This window comes from Oncorhynchus keta, unplaced genomic scaffold (assembly GCF_023373465.1).
Source record: "Oncorhynchus keta strain PuntledgeMale-10-30-2019 unplaced genomic scaffold, Oket_V2 Un_contig_2321_pilon_pilon, whole genome shotgun sequence".
NCBI classification, from domain to species: domain Eukaryota; kingdom Metazoa; phylum Chordata; class Actinopteri; order Salmoniformes; family Salmonidae; genus Oncorhynchus; species Oncorhynchus keta.
The window spans coordinates 902-28,189 of record NW_026283273.1 but is presented as its reverse complement, the minus strand read 5'-3'; the positions used below and the strand labels follow the sequence as shown (position 1 = coordinate 28,189).

General features: G+C 48.1%; 1 protein-coding gene and 2 long non-coding RNA genes across 4 annotated transcripts; 1 reads left to right on the top strand and 2 right to left on the bottom strand.

The window, feature by feature from the left end:
- On the bottom strand, positions 1–26,036 carry LOC127921710 (intermembrane lipid transfer protein VPS13C-like; the record flags this gene model as incomplete). The annotated part of the gene is made up of 6 exons (XM_052505340.1): positions 25,938–26,036; positions 15,343–15,503; positions 12,128–12,249; positions 5,897–6,194; positions 306–389; positions 1–252 (listed from the first exon to the last, which is right to left on the bottom strand). Coding segments are annotated over exons 2-6 (888 nt in total), but the record flags the coding sequence as incomplete, so codon positions are not given.
- LOC127921708 (uncharacterized) lies at positions 15,728–17,926 on the bottom strand. 2 transcript variants are annotated; one of them, XR_008109375.1, is made up of 3 exons: positions 17,031–17,926; positions 16,073–16,111; positions 15,728–15,995 (listed from the first exon to the last, which is right to left on the bottom strand). It is a non-coding gene; the product is annotated as an uncharacterized LOC127921708 (long non-coding RNA). The 2 variants fall into 2 exon arrangements; XR_008109376.1 differs by having other exon boundaries at positions 15,795–15,841.
- On the top strand, positions 19,510–21,545 carry LOC127921709 (uncharacterized). The gene is made up of 3 exons (XR_008109377.1): positions 19,510–20,337; positions 20,378–20,572; positions 21,042–21,545. It is a non-coding gene; the product is annotated as an uncharacterized LOC127921709 (long non-coding RNA).
- Positions 26,037–27,288: the final 1,252 nt, after the last annotated feature.

Sequence of the window (27,288 nt, the reverse complement as noted above, 5' to 3'; positions counted from 1 at the left end):
CTTGTTCTTGCTGAAGATGTTCTTTTTCTTGAAGGAGAAGAGGACGACGTCCCTGAAGTCCGACGCGTGTTTGACGGAGACGCCCTCCGCGCGGGTACTGCAGAACCCTGGACGCCTTATTGACGATCCAGTACGGGCTGAACACGCCAGCGTCAGACGTCCATGCAGCCGCGCCACGTGCACGCTCAGGTCCACGCTCAGCTCCTGGGCCGAGTCGCAGGTGAAGCACACGGGGAAGAATCCCTGCATGTCCTGGGCGATACGGATACGTCCGGACCAGTTCCAACCCTGGTATTTAACCAGACCATCTCCATGATCTCACCTCCTATACGGGCGTTCAGGACGCCTGCCGTGCTGCCCTCTTGGAGCTCATGGAACTCTGCTGAGCCCTGGAGAGATGGATTAATGGATAGACACAGTTTGGAATGGAACTCTGCTGAGCCTTGGAGAGATGGATTAATGGATAGACACAGTTTGGAATGGAACTCTGCTGAGCCTTGGAGAGATGGATTAATGGATAGACACAGTTTGGGAATGGAACTCTGCTGAGCCCTGGAGAGATGGATTAATGGATAGACACAGTTTGGAAAGGAATCTCTGCGAGCCCATCTTTACTAGATGCTGTTCTTCCACTAACCTCATTGCAACTCCTCCAAGTCTCCGACCACTACCTTGTATCCTTTTCCCTCTCGCTCTCATCCAACACTTCCCACGCTGCCCCTACTGGATGCAGTATCGCGCCGTCCCAACCTTCGCTCTCCCCCGCTACTCTCTCCTCTTCCATCCTATCATCTTCCCTCTGCTCAACCCTTCTCCAACCCCATCTCCTGATTCTGCCTCAACCTCCCCTCTCCTCCCTTTCTGCATCCTTCGACTCTCTATGTCCCCCTATCCTCCAGGCCGGCTCGGTCCTCCCTCCCGCCTCCGTGGCCCGACGACTCATTGCGAGCTCACAGAACAGGGCCCGGGCAGCCGAGCGGAAATGGAGGAAAACCCGCCTCCCTGCGGACCTGGCATCCCTTCACTCCCTCCTATCTACATTTTCCTCTCTGTCTCTGCTGCTAAAGCCACTTTCTACCATTCTAAATTCCAAGCATCTGCCTCTAACCCTAGGAAGCTCTTTGCCACCTTCCTCCCCTCCTGAATCCCCCTCCTCCCTCTCTGCAGATGACTTCACAACCATTTTGAAAAGAAGGGGTCGACGACATCCGATCCTCGCTTGCTAAGTCAAACGACACCGCTGGTTCTGCTCACACTGCCCTACCCTATGCCTCTGACCTCTTTCTCCTCTCTCCAGATGAAATCTCAAGCGTCTTGTGACGGCCGGCCGCCCAACAACCTGCCCGCTGACCCTATCCCCTCCTCTCTTCTCCAGACCATTTCCGGAGACGTTCTCCCTTACCTCACCTCGCTCATCAACTCATCCCTGACCGCTATTCGTCCCTTCCGTCTTCAAGAGAGCGAGAGTTGCCACCCTTCTGAAAAACCTACACTCGATCCCTCCGATGTCAACAACTACAGACCAGTATCCCTTCTCTCTTTCTCTCCAAAACTCTTGAGCGTGCCGTCCTGGCCAGCTCTACCGCTTATCTCTCTCAGAATGACCTTCTTGATCCAAATCAGTCAGGTTTCAAGACTAGTCATTCAACTGAGACTGCTCTTCTCTGTATCACGGAGGCGCTCCGCACTGCTAAAGCTAACTCTCTCCTCTCTCTCATCCTTCTAGACCTATCGGCTGCCTTCGATACTGTGAACCATCAGATCCTCCTCTCCACCCTCTCCGAGCTGGGCATCTCCGGCGCTGCCCACGCTTGATCGCGTCCTACCTGACAGGTCGCTCCTACCAGGTGGCGTGGCGAGAATCTGTCTCTCACCACGCTCACCACTGGTGTCCCCCAGGGCTCTGTCCTAGGCCCTTATTCTCGCTATACACCAAGTCACTTGGCTCTGTCATAACTCACATGGTCTCTCCTATCATTGCTATGCAGACGACACACAATTAATCTTCTCCTTTCCCCCTTCTGATGACCAGGTGGCGAATCGCATCTCTGCATGTCTGGCAGACATATCAGTGTGGATGACGGATCACCACCTCAAGCTGAACCTCAGCAAGACGGAGCTCCTCTTCCTCCCGGGAAGGACTGCCCGTTCCATGATCTCGCCATCACGGTTGACAACTCCATTGTGTCCTCCTCCCAGAGCGCTAAGAACCTTAGGCGTGATCCTGGACAACACCCTGTCGTTCTCAACTAACATCAAGGCGGTGTCCCGTTCCTGTAGGTTCATGCTCTACAACATCCGCAGAGTACGACCCTGCCTCACACAGGAAGCGGCGCAGGTCCTAATCCAGGCACTTGTCATCTCCCCGTCTTGATTACTGCAACTCGCTGTTGGCTGGGCTCCCTGCCTGTGCCATTAAAACCCCTACAACTCATCCAGAACGCCGCAGCCCGTCTGGTGTTCAACCTTCCAAGTTCTCTCACGTAACCCCGCTCCTCCGCTCTCCCACTGGCTTCCAGTTGAAGCTCGCATCCGCTACAAGACCATGGTGCTTGCCTACGGAGCTGTGAGGGGAACGGCACCTCAGTACCTCCAGGCTCTGGGATCAGGCCCTACACCCAAACAAGGGCACTGCGTTCATCCACCTCTGGCCTGCTCGCCTCCTACCACTGAGGAAGTACAGTTCCCGCCTCAGCCCAGTCAAAACTGTTCGCTGCTCTGGCCCCCAATGGTGGAACAAACTCCCTCACGACGCCAGGACAGCGGAGTCAATCACCACCTTCCGGAGACACCTGAAACCCCACCTCTTCAAGGAATACCTAGGATAGGGTAAGTAATACTTCTCACCCCCCTAAAAGATAGAGATGCACTATTGTAAAGTGGCTGTTCCACTGGATGTCATAAGGTGTATGCACTGTTTGTAAGTCGCTTCTGGGATAAGAGCGTCTGCTAAATGACTTAAATGTAAATGTAAATGTAAATGGAGGAGAGATGGATTAATGGATAGACACAGTTTGGAATGGAACTCTGCTGAGCCTTGGAGAGATGGATTAATGGATAGACACAGTTTGGAATGGAACTCTGCTGAGCCCTGGAGAGATGGAGTAATGGATAGACACAGTTTGGAATGGAACTCTGCTGAGCCCTGGAGAGATGGATAGACACAGTTTGGAATGGAACTCTGCTGAGCCTTGGAGAGATGGATTAATGGATAGACACAGTTTGGAATGGAACTCTGCTGAGCCCTGGAGAGATGGATTAATGGATAGACACAGTTTGGAATGGAACTCTGCTGAGCCTTGGAGAGATGGATTAATGGATAGACACAGTTTGGAATGGAACTCTGCTGAGCCTTGGAGAGATGGATTAATGGATAGACACAGTTTGGAAAGGAACTCTGCTGAGCCCTGGAGAGATGGATTAATGGATAGACACAGTTTGGAAAGGAACTCTGCTGAGCCTTGGAGAGATGGATTAATGGATAGACACAGTTTTTTTTTGTAATGAAAATGTATCCGTTAGGAAAGTATCTTTGCGTTGTAGAGGCTTAACAACAGGAAATAATGAAACCAGAGTCTAGTGGCTGGTTGTTATTTTGTGCTTGTATATTTTAGTCTACACACTTCTTCCCCTAGGGTTAGATCCTAGCCTAGTGACTACACACTTCTTCCCCTAGGGTTAGATCCTAGCCTAGTGACTACACACTTCTTCCCCTATAGGGTTAGATCCTAGCCTAGTGACTACACACTTCTTCCCCCTATAGGGTTAGATCCTAGCCCAGTGACTACACACTTCTTCCCCTAGGGTTAGATCCTAGCCTAGTGACTACACACACTTCTTCCCCTAGGGTTAGATCCCAGCCTAGTGACTACACACTTCTTCCCTAGGGTTAGATCTAGCCTAGTGACTTCACACTTCTTCCCCTAGGTTAGATCTTAGCCTAGTGACTACACACTTCTTCCCCTAGGGTTAGATCCTAGCCTAGTGACTACACACTTCTTCCCCTAGGTTAGATCCTAGCCTAGTGACTACACACTTCTTCCCCTAGGGTTAGATCCTAGCCTAGTGACTACACACTTCTTCCCCTAGGGTTAGATCCTAGCCTAGTGACTACACACTTCTTCCCCTAGGGTTAGATCTTAGCCTAGTGACTACACACTTCTTCCCTAGGGTTAGATCCTAGCCTAGTGACTACACACAGGGTTAGATTCTAGCCTGGTGACTTCCCCTAGGGTTAGATCCTAGCCTAGTGACTACACACTTCTTCCCCTAGGGTTAGATCCTAGCCTAGTGACTACACACTTCTTCCCCTAGGGTTAGATCCTAGCCTAGTGACTACACACTTCTTCCCCTATAGGGTTAGATCCTAGCCCAGTGACTACACACTTCTTCCCTAGGGTTAGATCCTAGCCTAGTGACTACACACTTCTTCCCCTAGGGTTAGATCCTAGCCTAGTGACTACACACTTCTTCCCCTAGGGTTAGATCCTAGCCTAGTGACTTCACACTTCTTCCCTAGGGTTAGATCTTAGCCTAGTGACTACACACTTCTTCCCCTAGGGTTAGATCCTAGCCTAGTGACTACACACTTCTTCCCCTAGGGTTAGATCCTAGCCTAGTGACTACACACTTCTTCCCCTAGGGTTAGATCCTAGCCTAGTGACTACACTTCTTCCCCTAGGGTTAGATCCTAGCCTAGTGACTACACACTTCTTCCCCTAGGGTTAGATCTTAGCCTAGTGACTACACACTTCTTCCCCTAGGGTTAGATCCTAGCCTAGTGACTACACACTTCTTCCCTAGGGTTAGATTCTAGCCTGGTGACTACACACTTCTTCCCTAGGGTTAGATCCTAGCCTAGTGACTACACACTTCTTCCCCTAGGGTTAGATCCTAGCCTAGTGACTACACACTTCTTCCCCTAGGGGTTAGATCTTAGCCTAGTGACTACACACACTCTTCCCTAGGGTTAGATCCTAGCTAGTGACTACACACTTCTTCCCTAGGTTAGATCCTAGCCTAGTGACTACACTTCTTCCCCTATGGTTAGATCCTAGCCTAGTGACTACACACTTCTTCCCCTATGGTTAGATCTAGCCTAGTGACTACACACTTCTTCCCCTAGGGTTAGATCCTAGCCTAGTGACTACACACTTCTTCCCCTAGGGTTAGATCCTAGCCTAGTGACTACACACTTCTTCCCCTAGGGTTAGATCCTAGCCTAGTGACTACACACTTCTTCCCCTAGGGTTAGATCCTAGCCTAGTGACTACACACTTCTTCCCCTAGGGTTAGATCCTAGCCTAGTGACTGTCTTCATGTTATCTCAGTGGTACTACCTCCAGTAGACAGCTGTAAGGCAGGGTACAGGTCTAGAGTTAGATCCTAGCCTAGTGACTGTCTTCATGTTTAGGTTATCTCAGTGGTACTACCTCCAGTAGACAGCTGTAAGGCAGGGTACAGGTCTAGAGTTAGATCTAGCCTAGTGACTGTCTTCATGTTTAGGTTATCTCAGTGGTACTACCTCCAGTAGACAGCTGTAAGGCAGGGTACAGGTCTAGGGTTAGATCCTAGCCGAGTGACTGTCTTCATGTTTAGGTTATCTCAGTGGTACTACCTCCAGTAGACAGCTGTAAGGCAGGGTACAGGTCTAGAGTTAGATCCTAGCCGAGTGACTGTCTTCATGTTTAGGTTATCTCAGTGGTACTACCTCCAGTAGACAGCTGTAAGGCAGGGTACAGGTCTAGGGTTAGATCCTAGCCGAGTGACTGTCTTCATGTTTAGGTTATCTCAGTGGTACTACCTCCAGTAGACAGCTGTAAGGCAGGGTACAGGTCTAGAGTTAGATCCTAGCCGAGTGACTGTCTTCATGTTTAGGTTATCTCAGTGGTACTACCTCCAGTAGATATCTGATGCTGTAAGGCAGAAGGTTCCGGAGGGTCACAGCTGGGTGGAGGTGGATGACGTAGGCAGGGTCCCAGTCGTCCTCACGCTGGGAGGAAATGAAGGACAGGTGATCTGGTGTGGCCAAGGTGGTCACCTGGAGGGGCAGGAAGCTGCTGTCTGCCGACGGACACTGGAGAAGGGACCGCACCTCAGAGCTCAGGTGGACCTGCTCCTTCCAGGCGATACAGGTAGACGACGGGCCGTACTGGCCCTCCAGGCGCCCGGCTGGCTGGAGGAAGAGCTGACACCTATAGAGGAGAAGAGACGAGGAGGCCACATGTAACCACATATAACGAGGAGACCACATTTAACCACATATAACTAACAATCTAGTTAAACATAACCCTAGCTGACATCTCGTCAGACAGAAGAGAGGAGTGAAACAAGGTAAGGATAGGGGAGTCTGTACAAAGTCTTAGAACATTTGTTTAAAGTTCTAGAACATTTGTTTAAAGTTCTGGAACATTTAGAACATTTGTTTAAAGTTCTAGAACATTTGTTTAAAGTTCTAGAACATTTGTTTAAAGTTCTAGAACATTTGTTTAAAGTTCTAGAATATTTGTTTAAAGTTCTAGAATATTTGTTTAACCCCTGTAAGTCTAAGCGGTTGGGAATAAGCTAAGCTGACATATGGAATTGTTTTAAGATGGTTCCAAACTATGGATTTAGAATTGTAGGACCCTTTTTAGATATCTCGTACAACGCTGTGTACTACTCCCTTCCCAGAACAGCGCAACTGGCTCTAACCAGAATAGAAAGAGGAGCGGGAGGCCCCGGTGCACAACCGAGAAAGAGGTCAAGTACATTAGAGTGTCACGTTTCAGAAACAGACGCATCACAAGTCCTCAACTGGCAACTTCATTAAATAGTGCCCGTAAAACACCAGTCTCAACGTCAACAGCGAAGAGGCGGCTCATCTGTCCAGTGTCAGTGTCCTTTTGCCCAATTTAATCTTTCCTTTTTATTGGCCAGTCTGAGATTTGGCTTTTTCGTTGCATGCCGGAGTCGCCTCTTCACTGTTGACGTTGGGAAACTGCTGTTCTGTGAAGGGAGTAGTACACAGCGTTGTACGAGATCTTCAGTTTCTGGCAATTTCTCTCATGGAATAGCGTTCATTTCTCCAGAAGAAGAATAGACTGACGAGTTTCAGAAGAAAGGTCTTTGTTTCTGGCCATTTGAGCCTGTAATCAAACCCCAAATGCTGACTCTCCAGATAATTTCAACTAATTTGTAGCACAAACGGTTCTGACGCTACAAACAAAGAGGTTGTCACGTCAACGGTCCCGACTTCAGACGAGTCCCCGACACTTGTAAGTCATAGAGCAACACGAAGAACACCGTTGTGGTCGTGAGAGTCTATCCTTTCCATAACATATGGTTATAGTTTGTGTGTCAAACCGTTCGGATGCTAAATAAGTTGGTGATTTTCGGGATTTCTAATGGTCTCACCTCTCTACCTCTGCCACATTTCAACGCAGATGCGAAACGACACTAGTGAATGCAGTGGATTGATACTGAAACTCGACACTAGTGAATGCAGTGGATTGATACTGAAACGCGACACTAGCGAATGCAGTGGATTGATACTGAAACTCGACACTAGTGAATGCAGTGGATTAATACTGAAACGCGACACTAGTGAATGCAGTGGATTGATACTGAAACGCGGCACTAGCGAATGCAGTGATTGATACTGAAACCTTCGACACTAGTGAATGCAGTGGTTGATACTGAAACGCGACACTAGTGAATGCAGTGGATTGATACTGAAACGCGACACTAGTGAATGCAGTGGATTGATACTGAACGCGACACTAGTGAATGCAGTGGATTGATACTGAAACGCGACACTAGTGAATGCAGTGGATTGATACTGAAACTGACACTAGTGAATGCAGTGGATTGATACTGAAACGCGACACCAGTGAATGCAGTAGTTGATACTGAAACGCTGACACTAGTGAATGCAGTGGATTGATACTGAAACGCAACACTAGTGAATGCAGTGGATTGATACTGAAACGCGACACTAGTGAATGCAGTGGATTGATACTGAAACGTGACACTAGTGAATGCAGTGGATTGATACTGAAACGCCGATACTAGTGAATGCAGTGGATTGATACTGAAATGCGACACTAGTGAATGCAGTGGATTGATACTGAAATGCGACACTAGTGAATGCAGTGGATTGATACTGAAACGCGACACTAGTGAATGCAGTGGATTGATACTGAAATGCGACACTAGTGAATGCAGTGGATTGATACTGAAACTGCGACACTAGAGAATGCAGTGGATTGATACTGAAACGCGACACTAGCGAATGCAGTGGATTGATACTGAAACGCTGCACTAGCGAATGCAGTGGATTGATACTGAAACGCGACACTAGCGAATGCAGTGGATTGATACTGAAAACGCGACACTAGTGAATGCAGTGGATTGATACTGAAACGCGACACTAGTGAATGCAGTGGATTGATACTGAAAACGCGACACTAGTGAATGCAGTGGATTGATACTGAAACGCGACACTAGTGAATGCAGTGGATTGATACTGAAACGCGACACTAGTGAATGCCGTGGATTGATACTGAAACGCGACACTATGAATGCAGTGCATTGATACTGGCGACACTCGTGAATACAGTGGATTGATACTGAAGCGACACTAGCGAATGCAGTGGATTGATACTGAAACGCGACACTAGTGAATGCAGTGGATTGATACTGAAACGCGACACTAGTGAATGCAGTGGATTGATACTGAAACGTGACACTAGTGAATGCAGTGGATTAATACTGAAACGTGACACTAGTGAATGCAGTGGATTGATACTGAAACGTGACACTAGCGAATGCAGTGGATTGATACTGAAACGCGACACTAGCGAATGCAGTGGATTGATACTGAAACGCGACACTAGTGAATGCAGTGGATTGATACTGAAACGCGACACTAGTGAATGCAGTGGATTGATACTGAAACGCGACACTAGTGAATGCAGTGGATTGATACTGAAACGCGACACTAGTGAATGCAGTGGATTGATACTGAAACGCGACACTAGGGAATGCAGTGGATTGATACTGAAACGCGACACTAGTGAAATGCAGGGATTGATACTGAAAACGCGACACTAGCGAATGCAGTGGATTGATACTGAAACGCGACACTAGTGAATGCAGTGGATTGATACTGAAACTCGACACTAGGGAATGCAGTGGATTGATACTGAAACGCAACACTAGTGAATGCAGTGGATTGATACTGAAACGCAACACTAGTGAATGCAGTGGATTGATACTGAAATGCGACACTAGTGAATGCAGTGGATTGATACTGAAACGCGACACTAGTGAATGCAGTGGATTGATACTGAACGCGACACTAGCGAATGCAGTGGATTGATACTGAAACGCGACACTAGTGAATGCAGTGGATTGATACTGAAACGCGACACTAGTGAATGCAGTGGATTGATACTGAAAGCGACACTAGTGAATGCAGTGGATTGATACTGAAACGCGACACTAGTGAATGCAGTGGATTGATACTGAAACGCGACACTAGTGAATGCAGTGCATTGATACGCATCAATGCAATAAAAACATCTCTAAGTTAAACTGTCGGATTTTTGAAGGGGAATCTTTTTTGTTATGCAACTTATATTGACGCACCGGTGGGTCTAGGGGGTTAATACTTGTTGAAAGCACTAGAATACTTGTTTGAAAGCACTAGAACACTTGTTGAAAGCACTAGAACACTTGTTGAAAGCACTAGAACACTTGTTGAAAGCACTAGAACACTTGTTGAAAGCACTAGAACACTTGTTGAAAGCACTAGAACACTTGTTGAAAGCACTAGAACACTTGTTTGAAAGCACTAGAACACTTGTTTGAAAGCACTAGAACACTTGTTTGAAAGCACTAGAACACTTGTTGAAAGCACTAGAACACTTGTTGAAAGCACTAGAACACTTGTTGAAAGCACTAGAATACTTGTTGAAAGCACTAGAACACTTGTTGAAAGCACTAGAATACTTGCTGAAAGCACTAGAACACTTGTTGAAAGCACTAGAATACTTGCTGAAAGCACTAGAACACTTGGAAAGCACTAGAACACTTGTTGAAAGCACTAGAATACTTGCTGAAAGCACTAGAATACTTGCTGAAAGCACTAGAATACTTGTTTGAAAGCACTAGAATACTTGTTGAAAGCACTAAAATACTTGTTGAAAGCACTAGAACACTTGTTGAAAGCACTAGAACACTTGTTGAAAGCACTAGAATACTTGTTTGAAAGCACTAGAATACTTGTTGAAAGCACTAGAACACTTGTTGAAAGCACTAGAACACTTGCTGAAAGCACTAGAATACTTGTTGAAAGCACTAGAACACTTGTTGAAAGCACTAGAACACTTGTTGAAAGCACTAGAATACTTGTTGAAAGCACTAGAATACTTGTTTGAAAGCACTAGAACACTTGTTGAAAGCACTAGAACACTTGTTGAAAGCACTAGAACACTTGTTGAAAGCACTAGAACACTTGTTGAAAGCACTAGAACACTTGTTGAAAGCACTAGAACACTTGTTGAAAGCACTAGAATACTTGTTGAAAGCACTAGAATACTTGTTTGAAAGCACTAGAATACTTGTTGAAAGCACTAAAATACTGACCCAGAAAGCACCAGAATATTTATGGTGCCACTCTCTCGAACGTGGTCCTTCGAGCCGGATAACAGATGCTGAGATTGAGCCAAGGGGACACCTGGATCTCCCAAGCTACCCAGCTCATCACACATCAACCTCTTAATTTCCTGTTTATGATTAGCATCTCATAAATAGTATCCTTTGTCTGTACGCTGCGATCACCGGCCTTTCAGAAGCTACGCTGAAATAGAGCTGTCCATTCATACGATAAGTAACCAATATAATTATGTAGAATTGTCCTTCGAGTACATTTGCGTCGTGCGGCTCACACGTGCAAACACTCCGGTAAAAGTGTATCTCGCTTCCTACGATGAAAGTAGCAAATATAATTACGGCAATTCACGGAGAAGATTACGAGAACACTCGTTGGAGGACACAAGTCTGAGTGCCTGGTGTCATAAACGTGTGCTGTCTGAGGAGGACAGCAACAACTACACAGTTCCTCCTACTGTTCAGGAGAAGTGGTGTTACCAGGTGAAACTGAATCAAAATGAATTACCTTATTTTAACTGATAGGTTGACTGAGAACATTTACAGAAACAGGAAGTGTGTTAAATGTTGTGTAACGTGCACCAAAATGGCCCCTGGTAAGTAAGTACACGCTGTGTTACACCCTGTATAAAAGTTACCTCTCTAAAGACCCTCTCTAAGGTCTCTGTGTAAGGTACCTCTAAAGACCCTCTCTAAGGTCTCTGTGTAAGGTCCCTCTCTAAGGTAAAGGGGCGGCAGGGTAGCCTAGTGGTTAGAGCGCTAGACTAGTAACCGGAAGGTTGCAAGTTCAAACCCCGAGCCGACAAGGTACAAATCTGTCGTTCTGCCCCTGAACAGGCAGTTAAACCACTGTCCTTAGGCAGTCATTGAAAATAAGAATTTGTTCTTAACTGACTTGCCTGGTTAAATAAAGGTAAAATAAATAAAAATAAAAGACCCTCTCTAAGGTCCCTCTCTAAAGACCCTAGGTACCTCTCTAATGGTCACTCTCTAAAACCCTCTCGAGTCTCTGTGTAAGGTCCCTCTCTAAGGTCTCTGTGTAAGGTCTAAAGACCTACCGACAAGGTTATTCCTCTACTGACAACATGGTTATTACCTGTCCTACCAACATGGATATTACCTGTCCTACCAACATGGATATTACCTGTCCTACCAACAGGGTTATTACCTGTAGCAGTCCAAGGCTACCAACATGGTTATTACCTGTAGGAGTCCAGGGCTACCAACAGGGTTATTACCTGTAGGAGTCCAGGGCTACCGACATGGATATTACCTGTCCTACCAACATGGTTATTACCTGTAGGAGTCCAGGGCTACCGACATGGTTATTACCTGTCCTACCAACATGGTTATTACCTGTAGGAGTCCAGGGCTACCGACATGGTTATTACCTGTCCTACCAACATGGTTATTACCTGTAGGAGTCTAGGGCTACCGACATGGTTATTACCTGTCCTACCAACATGGTTATTACCTGTAGGAGTCCAGGGCTACATCAGACTCTTTCTCGGGCTCTGCCAGTCCTATGTTAACCATCCCTCTGGATTTGGGACAATACTTCAGGATGGTAAACGGCACTGAGAAATGGTTCTGGATCTGAAACACAAAACCAGGTGAAAAACAGTCAGTTAAGGGCGACATCATCCTTCTTTGACTCAATAGAAACAAAAACACTTAATTTACTGTAATTGAAAAGTGCTGAATAAATCAAATGTATTTTAATATCAGCTGCGTTAATGTTGCAAGTCCACAAGACTTGTTACTCTCTACTGAAAGCTGTTGAGTGTCTATAGCCTACAGGAGGACAGCTCCATAGAGAGTGATAGAGGACAGTTCCATAGAGAGTGATAGAGGACAGTTCCATAGAGAGTGATAGAGGACAGTTCCATAGAGAGTGATAGACACAGTTCCATAGAGAGTGATAGAGGACAGTTCCATAGAGAGTGATAGAGACAGCTCCATAGAGAGTGATAGAGGACAGTTCCATAGAGAGTGATAGTGGTCCTTCTGTAGCTCAGTTGGTAGAGCATAGCGTTTGTAACGCCAGGGTAGTGGGTTCGATCCCCGGGACCACCCATACGTAGAATGTATGCACACATGACTGTAAGTCGCTTTGGATAAAAGCGTCTGCTAAATGGCATATATTATTATTTATATTATTATTATTGATAGAGGACAGTTCCATAGAGAGTGATAGAGGACAGCTCCATAGAGAGTGATAGAGGACAGTTCCATAGAGAGTGATAGAGGACAGTTCCATAGAGAGTGATAGAGGACAGCTCCATAGAGAGTGATAGAGGACAGCTCCATAGAGAGTGATAGAGGACAGCTCCATAGAGAGTGATAGAGGACAGTTCCATAGAGAGTGATAGAGGACAGCTCCATAGAGAGTGATAGAGGACAGCTCCATAGAGAGTGATAGAGGACAGCTCCATAGAGAGTGATGGAGGACAGCTCCATAGAGAGTGATGGAGGACAGTTCCATAGAGAGAGTGATGGAGGACAGCTCCATAGAGAGAGTGATGGAGGACAGCTCCATAGAGAGAGAGTGATGGAGGACAGCTCCATAGAGAGAGAGAGTGATAGAGGACAGCTCCATCGAGAGTGATAGAGGACAGCTCCATAGAGAGTGATGGAGGACAGTTCCATAGAGAGAGTGAGGGAGGACAGCTCCATAGAGAGAGAGTGATGGAGGACAGCTCCATAGAGAGAGTGATGGAGGACAGCTCCATAGAGAGTGAGTGACGGAGGACAGCTCCATAGAGAGTGAGTGACGGAGGACAGCTCCATAGAGAGTGAGTGACGGAGGACAGCTCCATAGAGAGTGAGTGACGGAGGACAGCTCCATAGAGAGTGAGTGACGGAGGACAGCTCCATAGAGAGTGAGGACGGAGGACAGCTCCATAGAGAGAGATGGAGGACAGCTCCATAGAGAGAGTGATGGTGGACAGCTCCATAGAGAGAGAGTGAGTGATGGAGGACAATTCCATAGAGAGTGAGTGAGTGATGGAGGACAATTCCATAGAGAGTGAGTGAGTGATGGGGACAGCTCCATAGAGACTAATGGGGACAGCTCCATAGAGACTAATGGGGGACAGCTCCATAGAGAGTAATGGGGACAGCTCCATAGAGAGTGAGTGATGGAGGACAGCTCCATAGAGAGTAATGGAGGACAGCTCCATAGAGAGTAATGGAGGACAGCTCCATAGAGAGTAATGGAGGATAGCTCCATAGAGTATGGAGGACAGCTCCATAGAGAGTAATGGAGGATAGCTCCATAGAGAGTGAGTGATAAAGGACAGCTCCATAGAGAGTAATGGAGGATAGCTCCATAGAGAGTGAGTGATTGAGGACAGCTCCATAGAGAGTGAGTGACGGAGGACAGCTCCATAGAGAGTGAGTGACGGAGGACAGGTCCATAGAGAGTGAGTGACGGAGGACAGCTCCATAGAGAGTGAGTGACGGGGACAGCTCCATAGAGAGAGAGTGATAAGGACAGCTCCATAGAGAGTGATAGAGGACAGCTCCATAGAGAGTGATAGAGGACAGCTCCATAGAGAGTGATAGAGGACAGCTCCATAGAGAGTGATAGAGGACAGCTCCATAGAGAGTGATAGAGGACTGCTCCATAGAGAGTGATAGAGGACAGCTCCATAGAGAGTGATGGAGGACAGCTCCATAGAGAGAGATGGAGGACAGCTCCATAGAGAGAGATGAAGGACAGCTCCATAGAGAGTGATAGAGGACAGCTCCATAGAGAGTGATAGAGGACAGCTCCATAGAGAGTGATGGAGGACAGCTCCATAGAGAGTGATAGAGGACAGCTCCATAGAGAGTGATAGAGGACAGCTCCATAGAGAGTGATAGAGGACAGCTCCATAGAGAGTGATAGAGGACAGCTCCATAGAAGTGATAGAGGACAGCTCCATAGAGAGAGAGTGATAGAGGACAGCTCCATAGAGAGAGTGATAGAGGACAGCTCCATAGAGAGAGGATAGAGGACAGCTCCATAGAGAGAGAGTGATAGAGGACAGCTCCATAGAGAGTGATAGAGGACAGCTCCATAGAGAGTGATAGAGGACAGCTCCATAGAGAGTGATAGAGGACAGCTCCATAGAGAGTGATAGAGGACAGCTCCATAGAGAGTGATAGAGGACAGCTCCATAGAGAGTGATGGAGGACAGCTCCATAGAGAGTGATAGAGGACAGCTCCATAGAGAGTGATAGAGCACAGCTCCATAGAGAGTGATGGAGGACAGCTCCATAGAGAGAGTGATGGAGGACAGCTCCATAGAGAGAGTGATGGAGGACAGCTCCATAGAGAGAGTGATGGAGGACAGCTCCATAGAGAGTGATAGAGGACAGCTCCATAGAGAGTGATAGAGGACAGCTCCATAGAGAGTGATAGAGGACAGCTCCATAGAGAGAGTGATAGAGGACAGCTCCATAGAGAGTGATGGAGGACAGCTCCATAGAGAGTGATAGAGGACAGCTCCATAGAGAGTGATAGAGGACAGCTCCATAGAGAGTGATAGAGGACAGCTCCATAGAGAGTGATAGAGGACAGCTCCATAGAGAGAGTGATGGAGGACAGCTCCATAGAGAGTGATAGAGGACAGCTCCACAGAGAGTGATAGAGGACAGCTCCATAGAGAGTGATAGAGGACAGCTCCACAGTGATTTACTGACCTGTAGCGGAGAACGGATGGTGATGACCTTGTTTCCTTCCGAGGCGTCAGTCTGTACCAAGACAGACACGTTCTCCTGCAGCAGGGGATCTCTCACGTTATACAGCCTCCTGCCCGGCTGATCCACCGTCATGTTGGAGATCTCACTGTAACCTGTCGGAGCTGTGGAGGAGACAGACCAGAGGACATTGTTCCAGCTAGAGAGTTGGACTAGTAACCAGCAGGTAGTCTAGTGGTTAGAGAGTTGGACTAGTAACCAGCAGGTAGACCTGTCGGAGCTGTGGAGGAGACAGACCAGAGGACATTGTTCCAGCTAGAGAGTTGGGCTAGTAACCAGCAGGTAGACCTGTCGGAGCTGTGGAGGAGACAGACCAGAGGACATTGTTCCAGCTAGAGAGTTGGGCTAGTAACCAGCAGGTAGACCTGTCGGAGCTGTGGAGGAGACAGACCAGAGGACATTGTTCCAGCTAGAGAGTTGGACTAGTAACCAGCAGGTAGACCTGTCGGAGCTGTGGAGGAGACAGACCAGAGGACATTGTTCCAGCTAGAGAGTTGGGCTAGTAACCAGCAGGTAGACCTGTCGGAGCTGTGGAGGAGACAGACCAGAGGACATTGTTCCAGCTAGAGAGTTGGACTAGTAACCAGCAGGTAGACCTGTCGGAGCTGTGGAGGAGACAGACCAGAGGACATTGTTCCAGCTAGAGAGTTGGGCTAGTAACCAGCAGGTAGACTAGTGGTTAGAGCGTTGGACTAGTAACCAGCAGGTAGACCTGTCGGAGCTGTGGAGGAGACAGACCAGAGGACATTGTTCCAGCTAGAGAGTTGGGCTAGTAACCAGCAGGTAGACCTGTCGGAGCTGTGGAGGAGACAGACCAGAGGACATTGTTCCAGCTAGAGAGTTGGGCTAGTAACCAGCAGGTAGACCTGTCGGAGCTGTGGAGGAGACAGACCAGAGGACATTGTTCCAGCTAGAGAGTTGGACTAGTAACCAGCAGGTAGACCTGTCGGAGCTGTGGAGGAGACAGACCAGAGGACATTGTTCCAGCTAGAGAGTTGGGCTAGTAACCAGCAGGTAGACCTGTCGGAGCTGTGGAGGAGACAGACCAGAGGACATTGTTCCAGCTAGAGAGTTGGGCTAGTAACCAGCAGGTAGACCTGTCGGAGCTGTGGAGGAGACAGACCAGAGGACATTGTTCCAGCTAGAGAGTTGGACTAGTAACCAGCAGGTAGACCTGTCGGAGCTGTGGAGGAGACAGACCAGTGGACATTGTTCCAGCTAGAGAGTTGGGCTAGTAACCAGCAGGTAGACCTGTAGGAGCTGTGGAGGAGACAGACCAGTGGACATTGTTCCAGCTAGAGAGTTGGGCTAGTAACCAGCAGGTAGACCTGTCGGAGCTGTGGAGGAGACAGACCAGAGGACATTGTTCCAGCTAGAGAGTTGGGCTAGTAACCAGCAGGTAGACCTGTCGGAGCTGTGGAGGAGACAGACCAGAGGACATTGTTCCAGCTAGAGAGTTGGGCTAGTAACCAGCAGGTAGACCTGTCGGAGCTGTGGAGGAGACAGACCAGAGGACATTGTTCCAGCTAGAGAGTTGGGCTAGTAACCAGCAGGTAGACCTGTCGGAGCTGTGGAGAGAGACAGACCAGAGGACATTGTTCCAGCTAGAGACTAGTAACCAGCAGGTAGACCTGTAGGAGCTGTGGAGGAGACAGACCAGAGGACATTGTTCCAGCTAGAGAGTTGGGCTAGTAACCAGCAGGTAGACCTGTAGGAGCTGTGGAGGAGACAGACCAGAGGACATTGTTCCAGCTAGAGAGTTGGGCTAGTAACCAGCAGGTAGACCTGTCGGAGCTGTGGAGGAGACAGACCAGAGGACATTGTTCCAGCTAGAGAGTTGGACTAGTAACCAGCAGGTAGACCTGTCGGAGCTGTGGAGGAGACAGACCAGAGGACATTGTTCCAGCTAGAGAGTTGGGCTAGTAACCAGCAGGTAGACCTGTCGGAGCTGTGGAGGAGACAGACCAGAGGACATTGTTCCAGCTAGAGAGTTGGGCTAGTAACCAGCAGGTAGACCTGTCGGAGCTGTGGAGGAGACAGACCAGAGGACATTGTTCCAGCTAGAGAGTTGGGCTAGTAACCAGCAGGTAGACCTGTCGGAGCTGTGGAGGAGACAGACCAGAGGACATTGTTCCAGCTAGAGAGTTGGGCTAGTAACCAGCAGGTAGTCTAGTGGTTAGAGCGTTGGACTAGTAACCAGCAGGTAGTCTAGTGGTTAGAGTGTTGGGCCAGTAACCAGCAGGTAGACCTGTAGGAGCTGTGGAGGAGACAGACCAGAGGACATTGTTCCAGCTAGAGAGTTGGGCTAGTAACCAGCAGGTAGACCTGTAGGAGCTGTGGAGGAGACAGACCAGAGGACATTGTTCCAGCTAGAGAGTTGGGCTAGTAACCAGCAGGTAGACCTGTCGGAGCTGTGGAGGAGACAGACCAGAGGACATTGTTCCAGCTAGAGAGTTGGACTAGTAACCAGCAGGTAGACCTGTCGGAGCTGTGGAGGAGACAGACCAGAGGACATTGTTCCAGCTAGAGAGTTGGGCTAGTGCAACCAGCAGGTAGACCTGTCGGAGCTGTGGAGGAGACAGACCAGAGGACATTGTTCCAGCTAGAGAGTTGGGCTAGTAACCAGCAGGTAGACCTGTCGGAGCTGTGGAGGAGACAGACCAGAGGACATTGTTCCAGCTAGAGAGTTGGGCTAGTAACCAGCAGGTAGACCTGTCGGAGCTGTGGAGGAGACAGACCAGAGGACATTGTTCCAGCTAGAGAGTTGGGCTAGTAACCAGCAGGTAGTCTAGTGGTTAGAGCGTTGGACTAGTAACCAGCAGGTAGTCTAGTGGTTAGAGTGTTGGGCCAGTAACCAGCAGGTAGACCTGTAGGAGCTGTGGAGGAGACAGACAAGAGGACATTGTTCCAGCTAGAGAGTTGGGCTAGTAACCAGCAGGTAGACTAGTGGTTAGAGCGTTGGACTAGTAACCAGCAGGTAGACCTGTCGGAGCTGTGGAGGAGACAGACCAGAGGACATTGTTCCAGCTAGAGAGTTGGGCTAGTAACCAGCAGGTAGACTAGTGGTTAGAGAGTTGGACTAGTAACCAGCAGGTAGACTAGTGGTTAGAGAGTTGGACTAGTAACCAGCAGGTAGACTAGTGGTTAGAGTGTTGGACTAGTAACCAGCAGGTAGTCTAGTGGTTAGAGAGTTGGACTAGTAACCAGCAGGTAGTCTAGTGGTTAGAGAGTTGGACTAGTAACCAGCAGGTAGACCTGTCGGAGCTGTGGAGGAGACAGACCAGTGGACATTGTTCCAGCTAGAGAGTTGGGCTAGTAACCAGCAGGTAGACTAGTGGTTAGAGAGTTGGACTAGTAACCAGCAGGTAGACTAGTGGTTAGAGAGTTGGACTAGTAACCAGCAGGTAGACCTGTCGGAGCTGTGGAGGAGACAGACCAGTGGACATCGTTCCAGCTAGAGAGTTGGGCTAGTAACCAGCAGGTAGTCTAGTGGTTAGAGAGTTGGACTAGTAACCAGCAGGTAGACTAGTGGTTAGAGAGTTGGACTAGTAACCAGCAGGTAGACCTGTCGGAGCTGTGGAGAGACAGACCAGTGGACATCGTTCCAGCTAGAGAGTTGGGCTAGTAACCAGCAGGTAGTCTAGTGGTTAGAGAGTTGGACTAGTAACCAGCAGGTAGACTAGTGGTAAGAGAGTTGGGCTAGTAACCAGCAGGTAGACCTGTCGGAGCTGTGGAGGAGACAGACCAGTGGACATTGTTCCAGCGACTGACTCTTGTCTATTATCCAATGGCAGAGGAATAACATTTTTTTTAAATCCCATGCCGAGCTGTTCGGTTCAAATCCCGTTCAAACACAGACAAAAGGAACTATGCCCTACCCTTTAGTGCAGGACTAGAAACAGAGACATACATCTCATGTAAAAGAAGACGAACCAGGAGAGACCACATCAAGCAACATGTACAGTACTACTATGGAGGTGGCAGGTTAGAGAGTTGGACTAGTAACCAGCAGGTAGACTAGTGGTTAGAGAGTTGGACTAGTAACCAGCAGGTAGACTAGTGGTAAGAGAGTTGGACTAGTAACCAGCAGGTAGCCTAGTGGTTAGAGTGTTGGACTAGTAACCAGCAGGTAGACTAGTGGTTAGAGAGTTGGACTAGTAACCAGCAGGTAGACTAGTGGTAAGAGAGTTGGACTAGTAACCAGCAGGTAGACTAGTGGTAAGAGAGTTGGACTAGTAACCAGCAGGTAGACTAGTGGTTAGAGAGTTGGACTAGTAACCAGCAGGTAGACTAGTGGTAAGAGAGTTGGACTAGTAACCAGCAGGTAGCCTAGTGGTTAGAGTGTTGGACTAGTAACCAGCAGGTAGACTAGTGGTTAGAGAGTTGGACTAGTAACCAGCAGGTAGACTAGTGGTAAGAGAGTTGGACTAGTAACCAGCAGGTAGACTAGTGGTAAGAGAGTTGGACTAGTAACCAGCAGGTAGACTAGTGGTTAGAGAGTTGGACTAGTAACCAGCAGGTAGACTAGTGGTTAGAGTGTTGGACTAGTAACCAGCAGGTAGTGGTTAGAGCGTTGGACTAGTAACCAGCAGGTAGCCTAGTGGTAAGAGAGTTGGACTAGTAACCAGCAGGTAGTGGTTAGAGTGTTGGGCCAGTAACCAGCAGGTAGCCTAGTGGTAAGAGAGTTGGACTAGTAACCAGCAGGTAGACTAGTGGTAAGAGAGTTGGACTAGTAACCAGCAGGTAGACTAGTGGTTAGAGCGTTGGACTAGTAACCAGCAGGTAGACTAGAGGTAAGAGAGTTGGACTAGTAACCAGCAGGTAGACTAGTGGTTAGAGCGTTGGACTAGTAACCAGCAGGTAGTCTAGTGGTTAGAGAGTTGGACTAGTAACCAGCAGGTAGACTAGTGGTTAGAGAGTTGGACTAGTAACCAGCAGGTAGACTAGTGGTTAGAGGAGTTGGACTAGTAACCAGCAGGTAGACTAGTGGTTAGAGCGTTGGACTAGTAACCAGCAGGTAGACTAGTGGTAAGAGAGTTGGACTAGTAACCAGCAGGTAGACTAGTGGTTAGAGAGTTGGACTAGTAACCAGCAGGTAGTCTAGTGGTTAGAGAGTTGGACTAGTAACCAGCAGGTAGACTAGTGGTTAGAGAGTTGGACTAGTAACCAGCAGGTAGACTAGTGGTTAGAGAGTTGGACTAGTAACCAGCAGGTAGACTAGTGGTTAGAGCGTTGGACTAGTAACCAGCAGGTAGACTAGTGGTAAGAGAGTTGGACTAGTAACCAGCAGGTAGTCTAGTGGTTAGAGAGTTGGACTAGTAACCAGCAGGTAGACTAGTGGTTAGAGAGTTGGACTAGTAACCAGCAGGTAGACTAGTGGTTAGAGAGTTGGACTAGTAACCAGCAGGTAGACTAGTGGTTAGAGCGTTGGACTAGTAACCAGCAGGTAGACTAGTGGTAAGAGAGTTGGACTAGTAACCAGCAGGTAGACTAGTGGTTAGAGAGTTGTACTAGTAACCAGCAGGTAGTCTAGTGGTTAGAGAGTTGGACTAGTAACCAGCAGGTAGACTAGTGGTTAGAGAGTTGGACTAGTAACCAGCAGGTAGACTGAGTGGTTAGAGAGTTGGACTAGTAACCAGCAGGTAGACTAGTGGTTAGAGCGTTGGACTAGTAACCAGCAGGTAGACTAGTGGTAAGAGAGTTGGACTAGTAACCAGCAGGTAGACTAGTGGTTAGAGAGTTGGACTAGTAACCAGCAGGTAGTCTAGTGGTTAGAGAGTTGGACTAGTAACCAGCAGGTAGACTAGTGGTTAGAGCGTTGGACTAGTAACCAGCAGGTAGACTAGTGGTAAGAGAGTTGGACTAGTAACCAGCAGGTAGACTAGTGGTTAGAGCGTTGGACTAGTAACCAGCAGGTAGTCTAGTGGTTAGAGAGTTGGACTAGTAACCAGCAGGTAGCCTAGTGGTTAGAGAGTTGGACTAGTAACCAGCAGGTAGACCTGTCGGAGCTGTGGAGGAGACAGACCAGTGGACATTGTTCCAGCGACTGACTCTTATCTATTATCCAATGGCAGAGGAATAACATTTTTTAAAAATCCCATGCCGAGCTGTTCGGTTCAAATCCCGTTCAAACACAGACAAAAGGAACTATGCCCTACCCTTTAGTGCAGGACTAGAAACAGAGACATACATCTAATGTAAAAAAAGAAGCCGAACCAGGAGAGACCACATCAAGCAACATGTACAGACCCTATATGGAGGTGGCAGGTAGTGGTTAGAGTGTTGGACTAGTAACCAGCAGGTAGACTAGTGGTTAGAGAGTTGGACTAGTAACCAGCAGGTAGACTAGTGGTAAGAGTGTTGGACTAGTAACCAGCAGGTAGTGGTTAGAGCGTTGGACTAGTAACCAGCAGGTAGCCTAGTGGTAAGAGAGTTGGACTAGTAACCAGCAGGTAGTGGTTAGAGTGTTGGGCCAGTAACCAGCAGGTAGCCTAGTGGTTAGAGTGTTGGACTAGTAACCAGCAGGTAGACTAGTGGTAAGAGTTGACTAGTAACCAGCAGGTAGACTAGTGGTTAGAGTGTTGGACTAGTAACCAGCAGGTAGACTAGTGGTAAGAGTGTTGGACTAGTAACCAGCAGGTAGTGGTTAGAGCGTTGGACTAGTAACCAGCAGGTAGCCTAGTGGTAAGAGAGTTGGACTAGTAACCAGCAGGTAGTGGTTAGAGTGTTGGGCCAGTAACCAGCAGGTAGCCTAGTGGTTAGAGTGTTGGACTAGTAACCAGCAGGTAGACTAGTGGTAAGAGAGTTGGGACTAGGCAACCAGCAGGTAGACTAGTGGTTAGAGTGTTGGACTAGTAACCAGCAGGTAGACTAGTGGTTAGAGTGTTGGACTAGTAACCAGCAGGTAGTGGTTAGAGCGTTGGACTAGTAAATCAGCAGGTAGCCTAGTGGTAAGAGAGTTGGACTAGTAACCAGCAGGTAGTGGTTAGAGAGTTGGACTAGTAACCAGCAGGTAGACTAGTGGTAAGAGAGTTGGGACTAGCAACCAGCAGGTAGACTAGTGGTTAGAGAGTTGGACTAGTAAAACCAGCAGGTAGACTAGTGGTTAGAGAGTTGACTAGTAACCAGCAGGTAGTGGTTAGAGAGTTGGACTAGTAACCAGCAGGTAGTGGTTAGAGAGTTGGACTAGTAACCAGCAGGTAGCCTAGTGGTTAGAGAGTTGGACTAGTAACCAGCAGGTAGCCTAGTGGTAAGAGAGTTGGACAAGTAACCAGCAGGTAGACTAGTGGTAAGAGAGTTGGACTAGTAACCAGCAGGAGTGTGGTTAGAGTGTTGGGCCAGTAACCAGCAGGTAGCGTTGGACTAGTAACCAGCAGGTAGCCTAGTGGTTAGAGCGTTGGACTAGTAACCAGCAGGTAGACTAGTGGTTGAAGTGTTGGACTAGCAACCAGCAGGTAGACTAGCGGTTAGAGCGTTGGACTAGTAACCAGCAGGTAGTCTAGTGGTTAGAGCGTTGGACTAGTAACCAGCAGGTAGCCTAGTGGTTAAAGAGTTGGACTAGTAACCAGCAGGTAGCCTAGTGGTTAGAGCGTTGGGCCAGTAACCAGCAGGTAGCCTAGTGGTTAGAGTGTTGGACTAGTAACCAGCAGGTAGCCTAGTGGTTAGAGTGTTGGACTAGTAACCAGCAGGTAGACTAGTGGTTAGAGAGTTGGACTAGTAACCAGCAGGTAGACTAGTGGTTAGAGCGTTGGACTAGTAACCAGCAGGTAGACTAGTGGTAAGAGAGTTGGACTAGTAACCAGCAGGTAGACTAGTGGTTAGAGAGTTGTACTAGTAACCAGCAGGTAGTCTAGTGGTTAGAGAGTTGGACTAGTAACCAGCAGGTAGACTAGTGGTTAGAGAGTTGGACTAGTAACCAGCAGGTAGACTAGTGGTTAGAGAGTTGGACTAGTAACCAGCAGGTAGACTAGTGGTTAGAGCGTTGGACTAGTAACCAGCAGGTAGACTAGTGGTAAGAGAGTTGGACTAGTAACCAGCAGGTAGACTAGTGGTTAGAGAGTTGGACTAGTAACCAGCAGGTAGTCTAGTGGTTAGAGAGTTGGACTAGTAACCAGCAGGTAGACTAGTGGTTAGAGCGTTGGACTAGTAACCAGCAGGTAGACTAGTGGTAAGAGAGTTGGACTAGTAACCAGCAGGTAGACTAGTGGTTAGAGCGTTGGACTAGTAACCAGCAGGTAGTCTAGTGGTTAGAGAGTTGGACTAGTAACCAGCAGGTAGCCTAGTGGTTAGAGAGTTGGACTAGTAACCAGCAGGTAGACCTGTCGGAGCTGTGGAGGAGACAGACCAGTGGACATTGTTCCAGCGACTGACTCTTATCTATTATCCAATGGCAGAGGAATAACATTTTTTAAAAATCCCATGCCGAGCTGTTCGGTTCAAATCCCGTTCAAACACAGACAAAAGGAACTATGCCCTACCCTTTAGTGCAGGACTAGAAACAGAGACATACATCTAATGTAAAAGAAGCCGAACCAGGAGAGACCACATCAAGCAACATGTACAGACCCTATATGGAGGTGGCAGGTAGTGGTTAGAGTGTTGGACTAGTAACCAGCAGGTAGACTAGTGGTTAGAAGTTGGACTAGTAACCAGCAGGTAGACTAGTGGTAAGAGTGTTGGACTAGTAACCAGCAGGTAGTGGTTAGAGCGTTGGACTAGTAACCAGCAGGTAGCCTAGTGGTAAGAGAGTTGGACTAGTAACCAGCAGGTAGTGGTTAGAGTGTTGGGCCAGTAACCAGCAGGTAGCCTAGTGGTTAGAGTGTTGGACTAGTAACCAGCAGGTAGACTAGTGGTAGAGAGTTGGACTAGTAACCAGCAGGTAGACTAGTGGTTAGAGTGTTGGACTAGTAACCAGCAGGTAGACTAGTGGTAAGAGTGTTGGACTAGTAACCAGCAGGTAGTGGTTAGAAAGCGTTGGACTAGTAACCAGCAGGTAGCCTAGTGGTAAGAGAGTTGGACTAGTAACCAGCAGGTAGTGGTTAGAGTGTTAGGCCAGTAACCAGCAGGTAGCCTAGTGGTTAGAGTGTTGGACTGGTAACCAGCAGGTAGACTAGTGGTAAGAGAGTTGGACTAGTAACCAGCAGGTAGACTAGTGGTTAGAGTGTTGGACTAGTAACCAGCAGGTAGACTAGTGGTTAGAGTGTTGGACTAGTAACCAGCAGGTAGTGGTTAGAGCGTTGGACTAGTAACCAGCAGGTAGCCTAGTGGTAAGAGAGTTGGACTAGTAACCAGCAGGTAGTGGTTAGAGAGTTGGGACTAGTAACCAGCAGGTAGACTAGTGGTAAGAGAGTTGGACTAGTAACCCAGGTAGACTAGTGGTTAGAGAGTTGGACTAGTAACCAGCAGGACTAGTGGTTAGAGAGTTGGACTAGTAACCAGCAGGTAGTGGTTAGAGAGTTGGGACTAGTAACCAGCAGGTAGTGGTTAAGAAAGTTGGACTAGTAACCAGCAGGTAGCCTAGTGGTTAGAGAGTTGGACTAGTAAAACAGGTAGCCTAGTGGTAAGAGAGAGTTGGACAAGTAACCAGCAGGTAGACTAGTGGTAAGAGAGTTGGACTAGTAACCAGCAGGAGTGGTTAGAGTGTTGGCCAGTAACCAGCAGGTAGCGTTGACCTAGGCACCAGCAGGTAGCCTAGTGGTTAGAGCGTTGACTAGTAAACCAGCAGGTAGACTAGTGGTTGAAGTGTTGGACTAGCAACCAGCAGGTAGACTAGCGGTTAGGAGCTTGGACTAGTAACCAGCAGGTAGTCTAGTGGTTAGAGCGTTGGGACTAGTGAACCAGCAGGTAGCCTAGTGGTTAGAGCGTTGGACTAGTAACCAGCAGGTAGCCTAGTGGTTAGAGTGTTGGACTAGTAACCTGCAGGCAGACTAGTGGTTAGAGCGTTGGACTAGCAACCAGCAGGTAGCCTAGTGGTTAGAGTGTTGGACTAGTAACCAGCAGGTAGTCTAGAAGTTAGAGCGTTGACCAGCAAACTGGCAGGCAGTCTAGTGGTTAGAGTGTTGACCAGCAAACCAGCAGGTAGACTAGTGGTTAGAGTGTTGGACTAGTAACCAGCAGGTAGCCTAGTGGTTAAAGAGTTGGACTAGCAAACTGCAGGTAGCCTAGTGGTTAGAGCGTTGGGCCAGCAAACAGCAGGTAGCCTAGTGGTTAGAGTGTTGGACTAGTAACCAGCAGGTAGCCTAGTGGTTAGAGTGTTGGACTAGTAACCAGCAGGTAGCCTAGTGGTTAGAGTGTTGGGACTAGTAACCAGCAGGTAGCCCAGTGGTTAGAGCGTTGGGTCAGTAACCAGCAGGTAGCCTAGTGGTTAGAGTGTTGCAAGTTCAAACCCCGAGCTGACAAGATAAAATCTGTCGCTCTGCCCCTGAACCCACTGTTCCCAGGCCGCCATTAAAAATAAGATTTTGTTCTTAACTGACTAGCTAAATAAAGGTACAAAAAATAAATAAAGGTCTAAATAAATATACAGTAGTCTACTTGACCGATGCTGAGGTTGAAGAGGCAGCTCTCCTGCCGCAAAGCAGACAGTTTGCCCCGTGTCGAGGTGCCCGACCCAGAGTACTCCAGGTCCACGCTCTGCCCTACCCCCACCTCGTGAGCTTGCCCCTGCCTGGGGGAGGCCACCACTCCGCAGGCTGGCACTGTGCTGCACGGGTGAGGGATGCCTAGCGATTACGGATGGTGAAGGGGCTTTCTCCTTCAGACTGTGGTCAAAGGTAGAGGCTGTGCCCTCAGAGAATGCCTGAGCAGAAATGACAGAACGGCATTGTACTGTGAATAAACTGTGCTGAAATTTTTAACATTTTTTTATTTTATTTTGTAAGCCAGCTTGTAAACAATAGGTTGGTTTGTGGGATGAATCTCGTCCTGGTTTAAAAACGGACCAATGATATTGATGTTTAGTCTAGAAATGGCGGCTTTAACTTGGGCTGGAAAAAGCGGGTCAGATGTTCACTTAGGAAGAACTGGGTGAAAAAATCAGCAGTTAGCCATCAGGAGCAATTATGCGAGTGTGTTTTCTGTCATGTATGCGTGTGTGTGTGTGTTGGTGTGTGTGTGTTGGTGTGTGTACCTTGGCCAGGTTGGTTGCTACATTGAGCCAGCTGCTGGGGGCAATGTCTTCATGGTATCTTTGGAACAGATGTTGATGGCGGTACGTGGCTCGGGAAGGGGCTCACGAAGTCATCCCAGGAACAGGGCTCTTATCCTGCCTTGAGGTTGTTCTTCATCTCTGCAGGAGGAGGAGGAGGAGGAGGCAAAGGAGGAGGAGGAGGCGGAGGAGGAGGAGGCGGAGGAGGAGGAGGCGGAGGAGGAGGCGGAGGCGGTGGAGGAAGAGGAGGAGGAGGAGGAGGCGGTGAACACAAACACTGTATTTAGAGAGATACCAATCTATAGGTCCATCCATCCATCCATCAATACGAGGTCATTGAATTAAATACAAACGTCATTGTGTTTCTGAGTTTTGCTAATCTACAGCGTAATCATGTTTATATAGGTTGAGGTTCCACTACGAGGTTGGTTAGGGTTATTCAGCATACCTCTAGGATGAGGTTCGTTACTCAGCGTACCTCTTGGTTGAGGTTCCACTATGAGGTTGGTTAGGGTTACTCAGCATACCTCTAGGATGAGGTTCCACTACGAGGTTGGTTAGGGTTATTCAGCATACCTCTAGGATGAGGTTCGTTATTCAGCATACCTCTAGGATGAGGTTCGTTACTCAGCGTACCTCTAGGATGAGGTTCGTTACTCAGCGTACCTCTTGGTTGAGGTTCCACTATGAGGTTGGTTAGGGTTACTCAGCGTACCTCTAGGTTGAGGTTCCACTACGAGGTT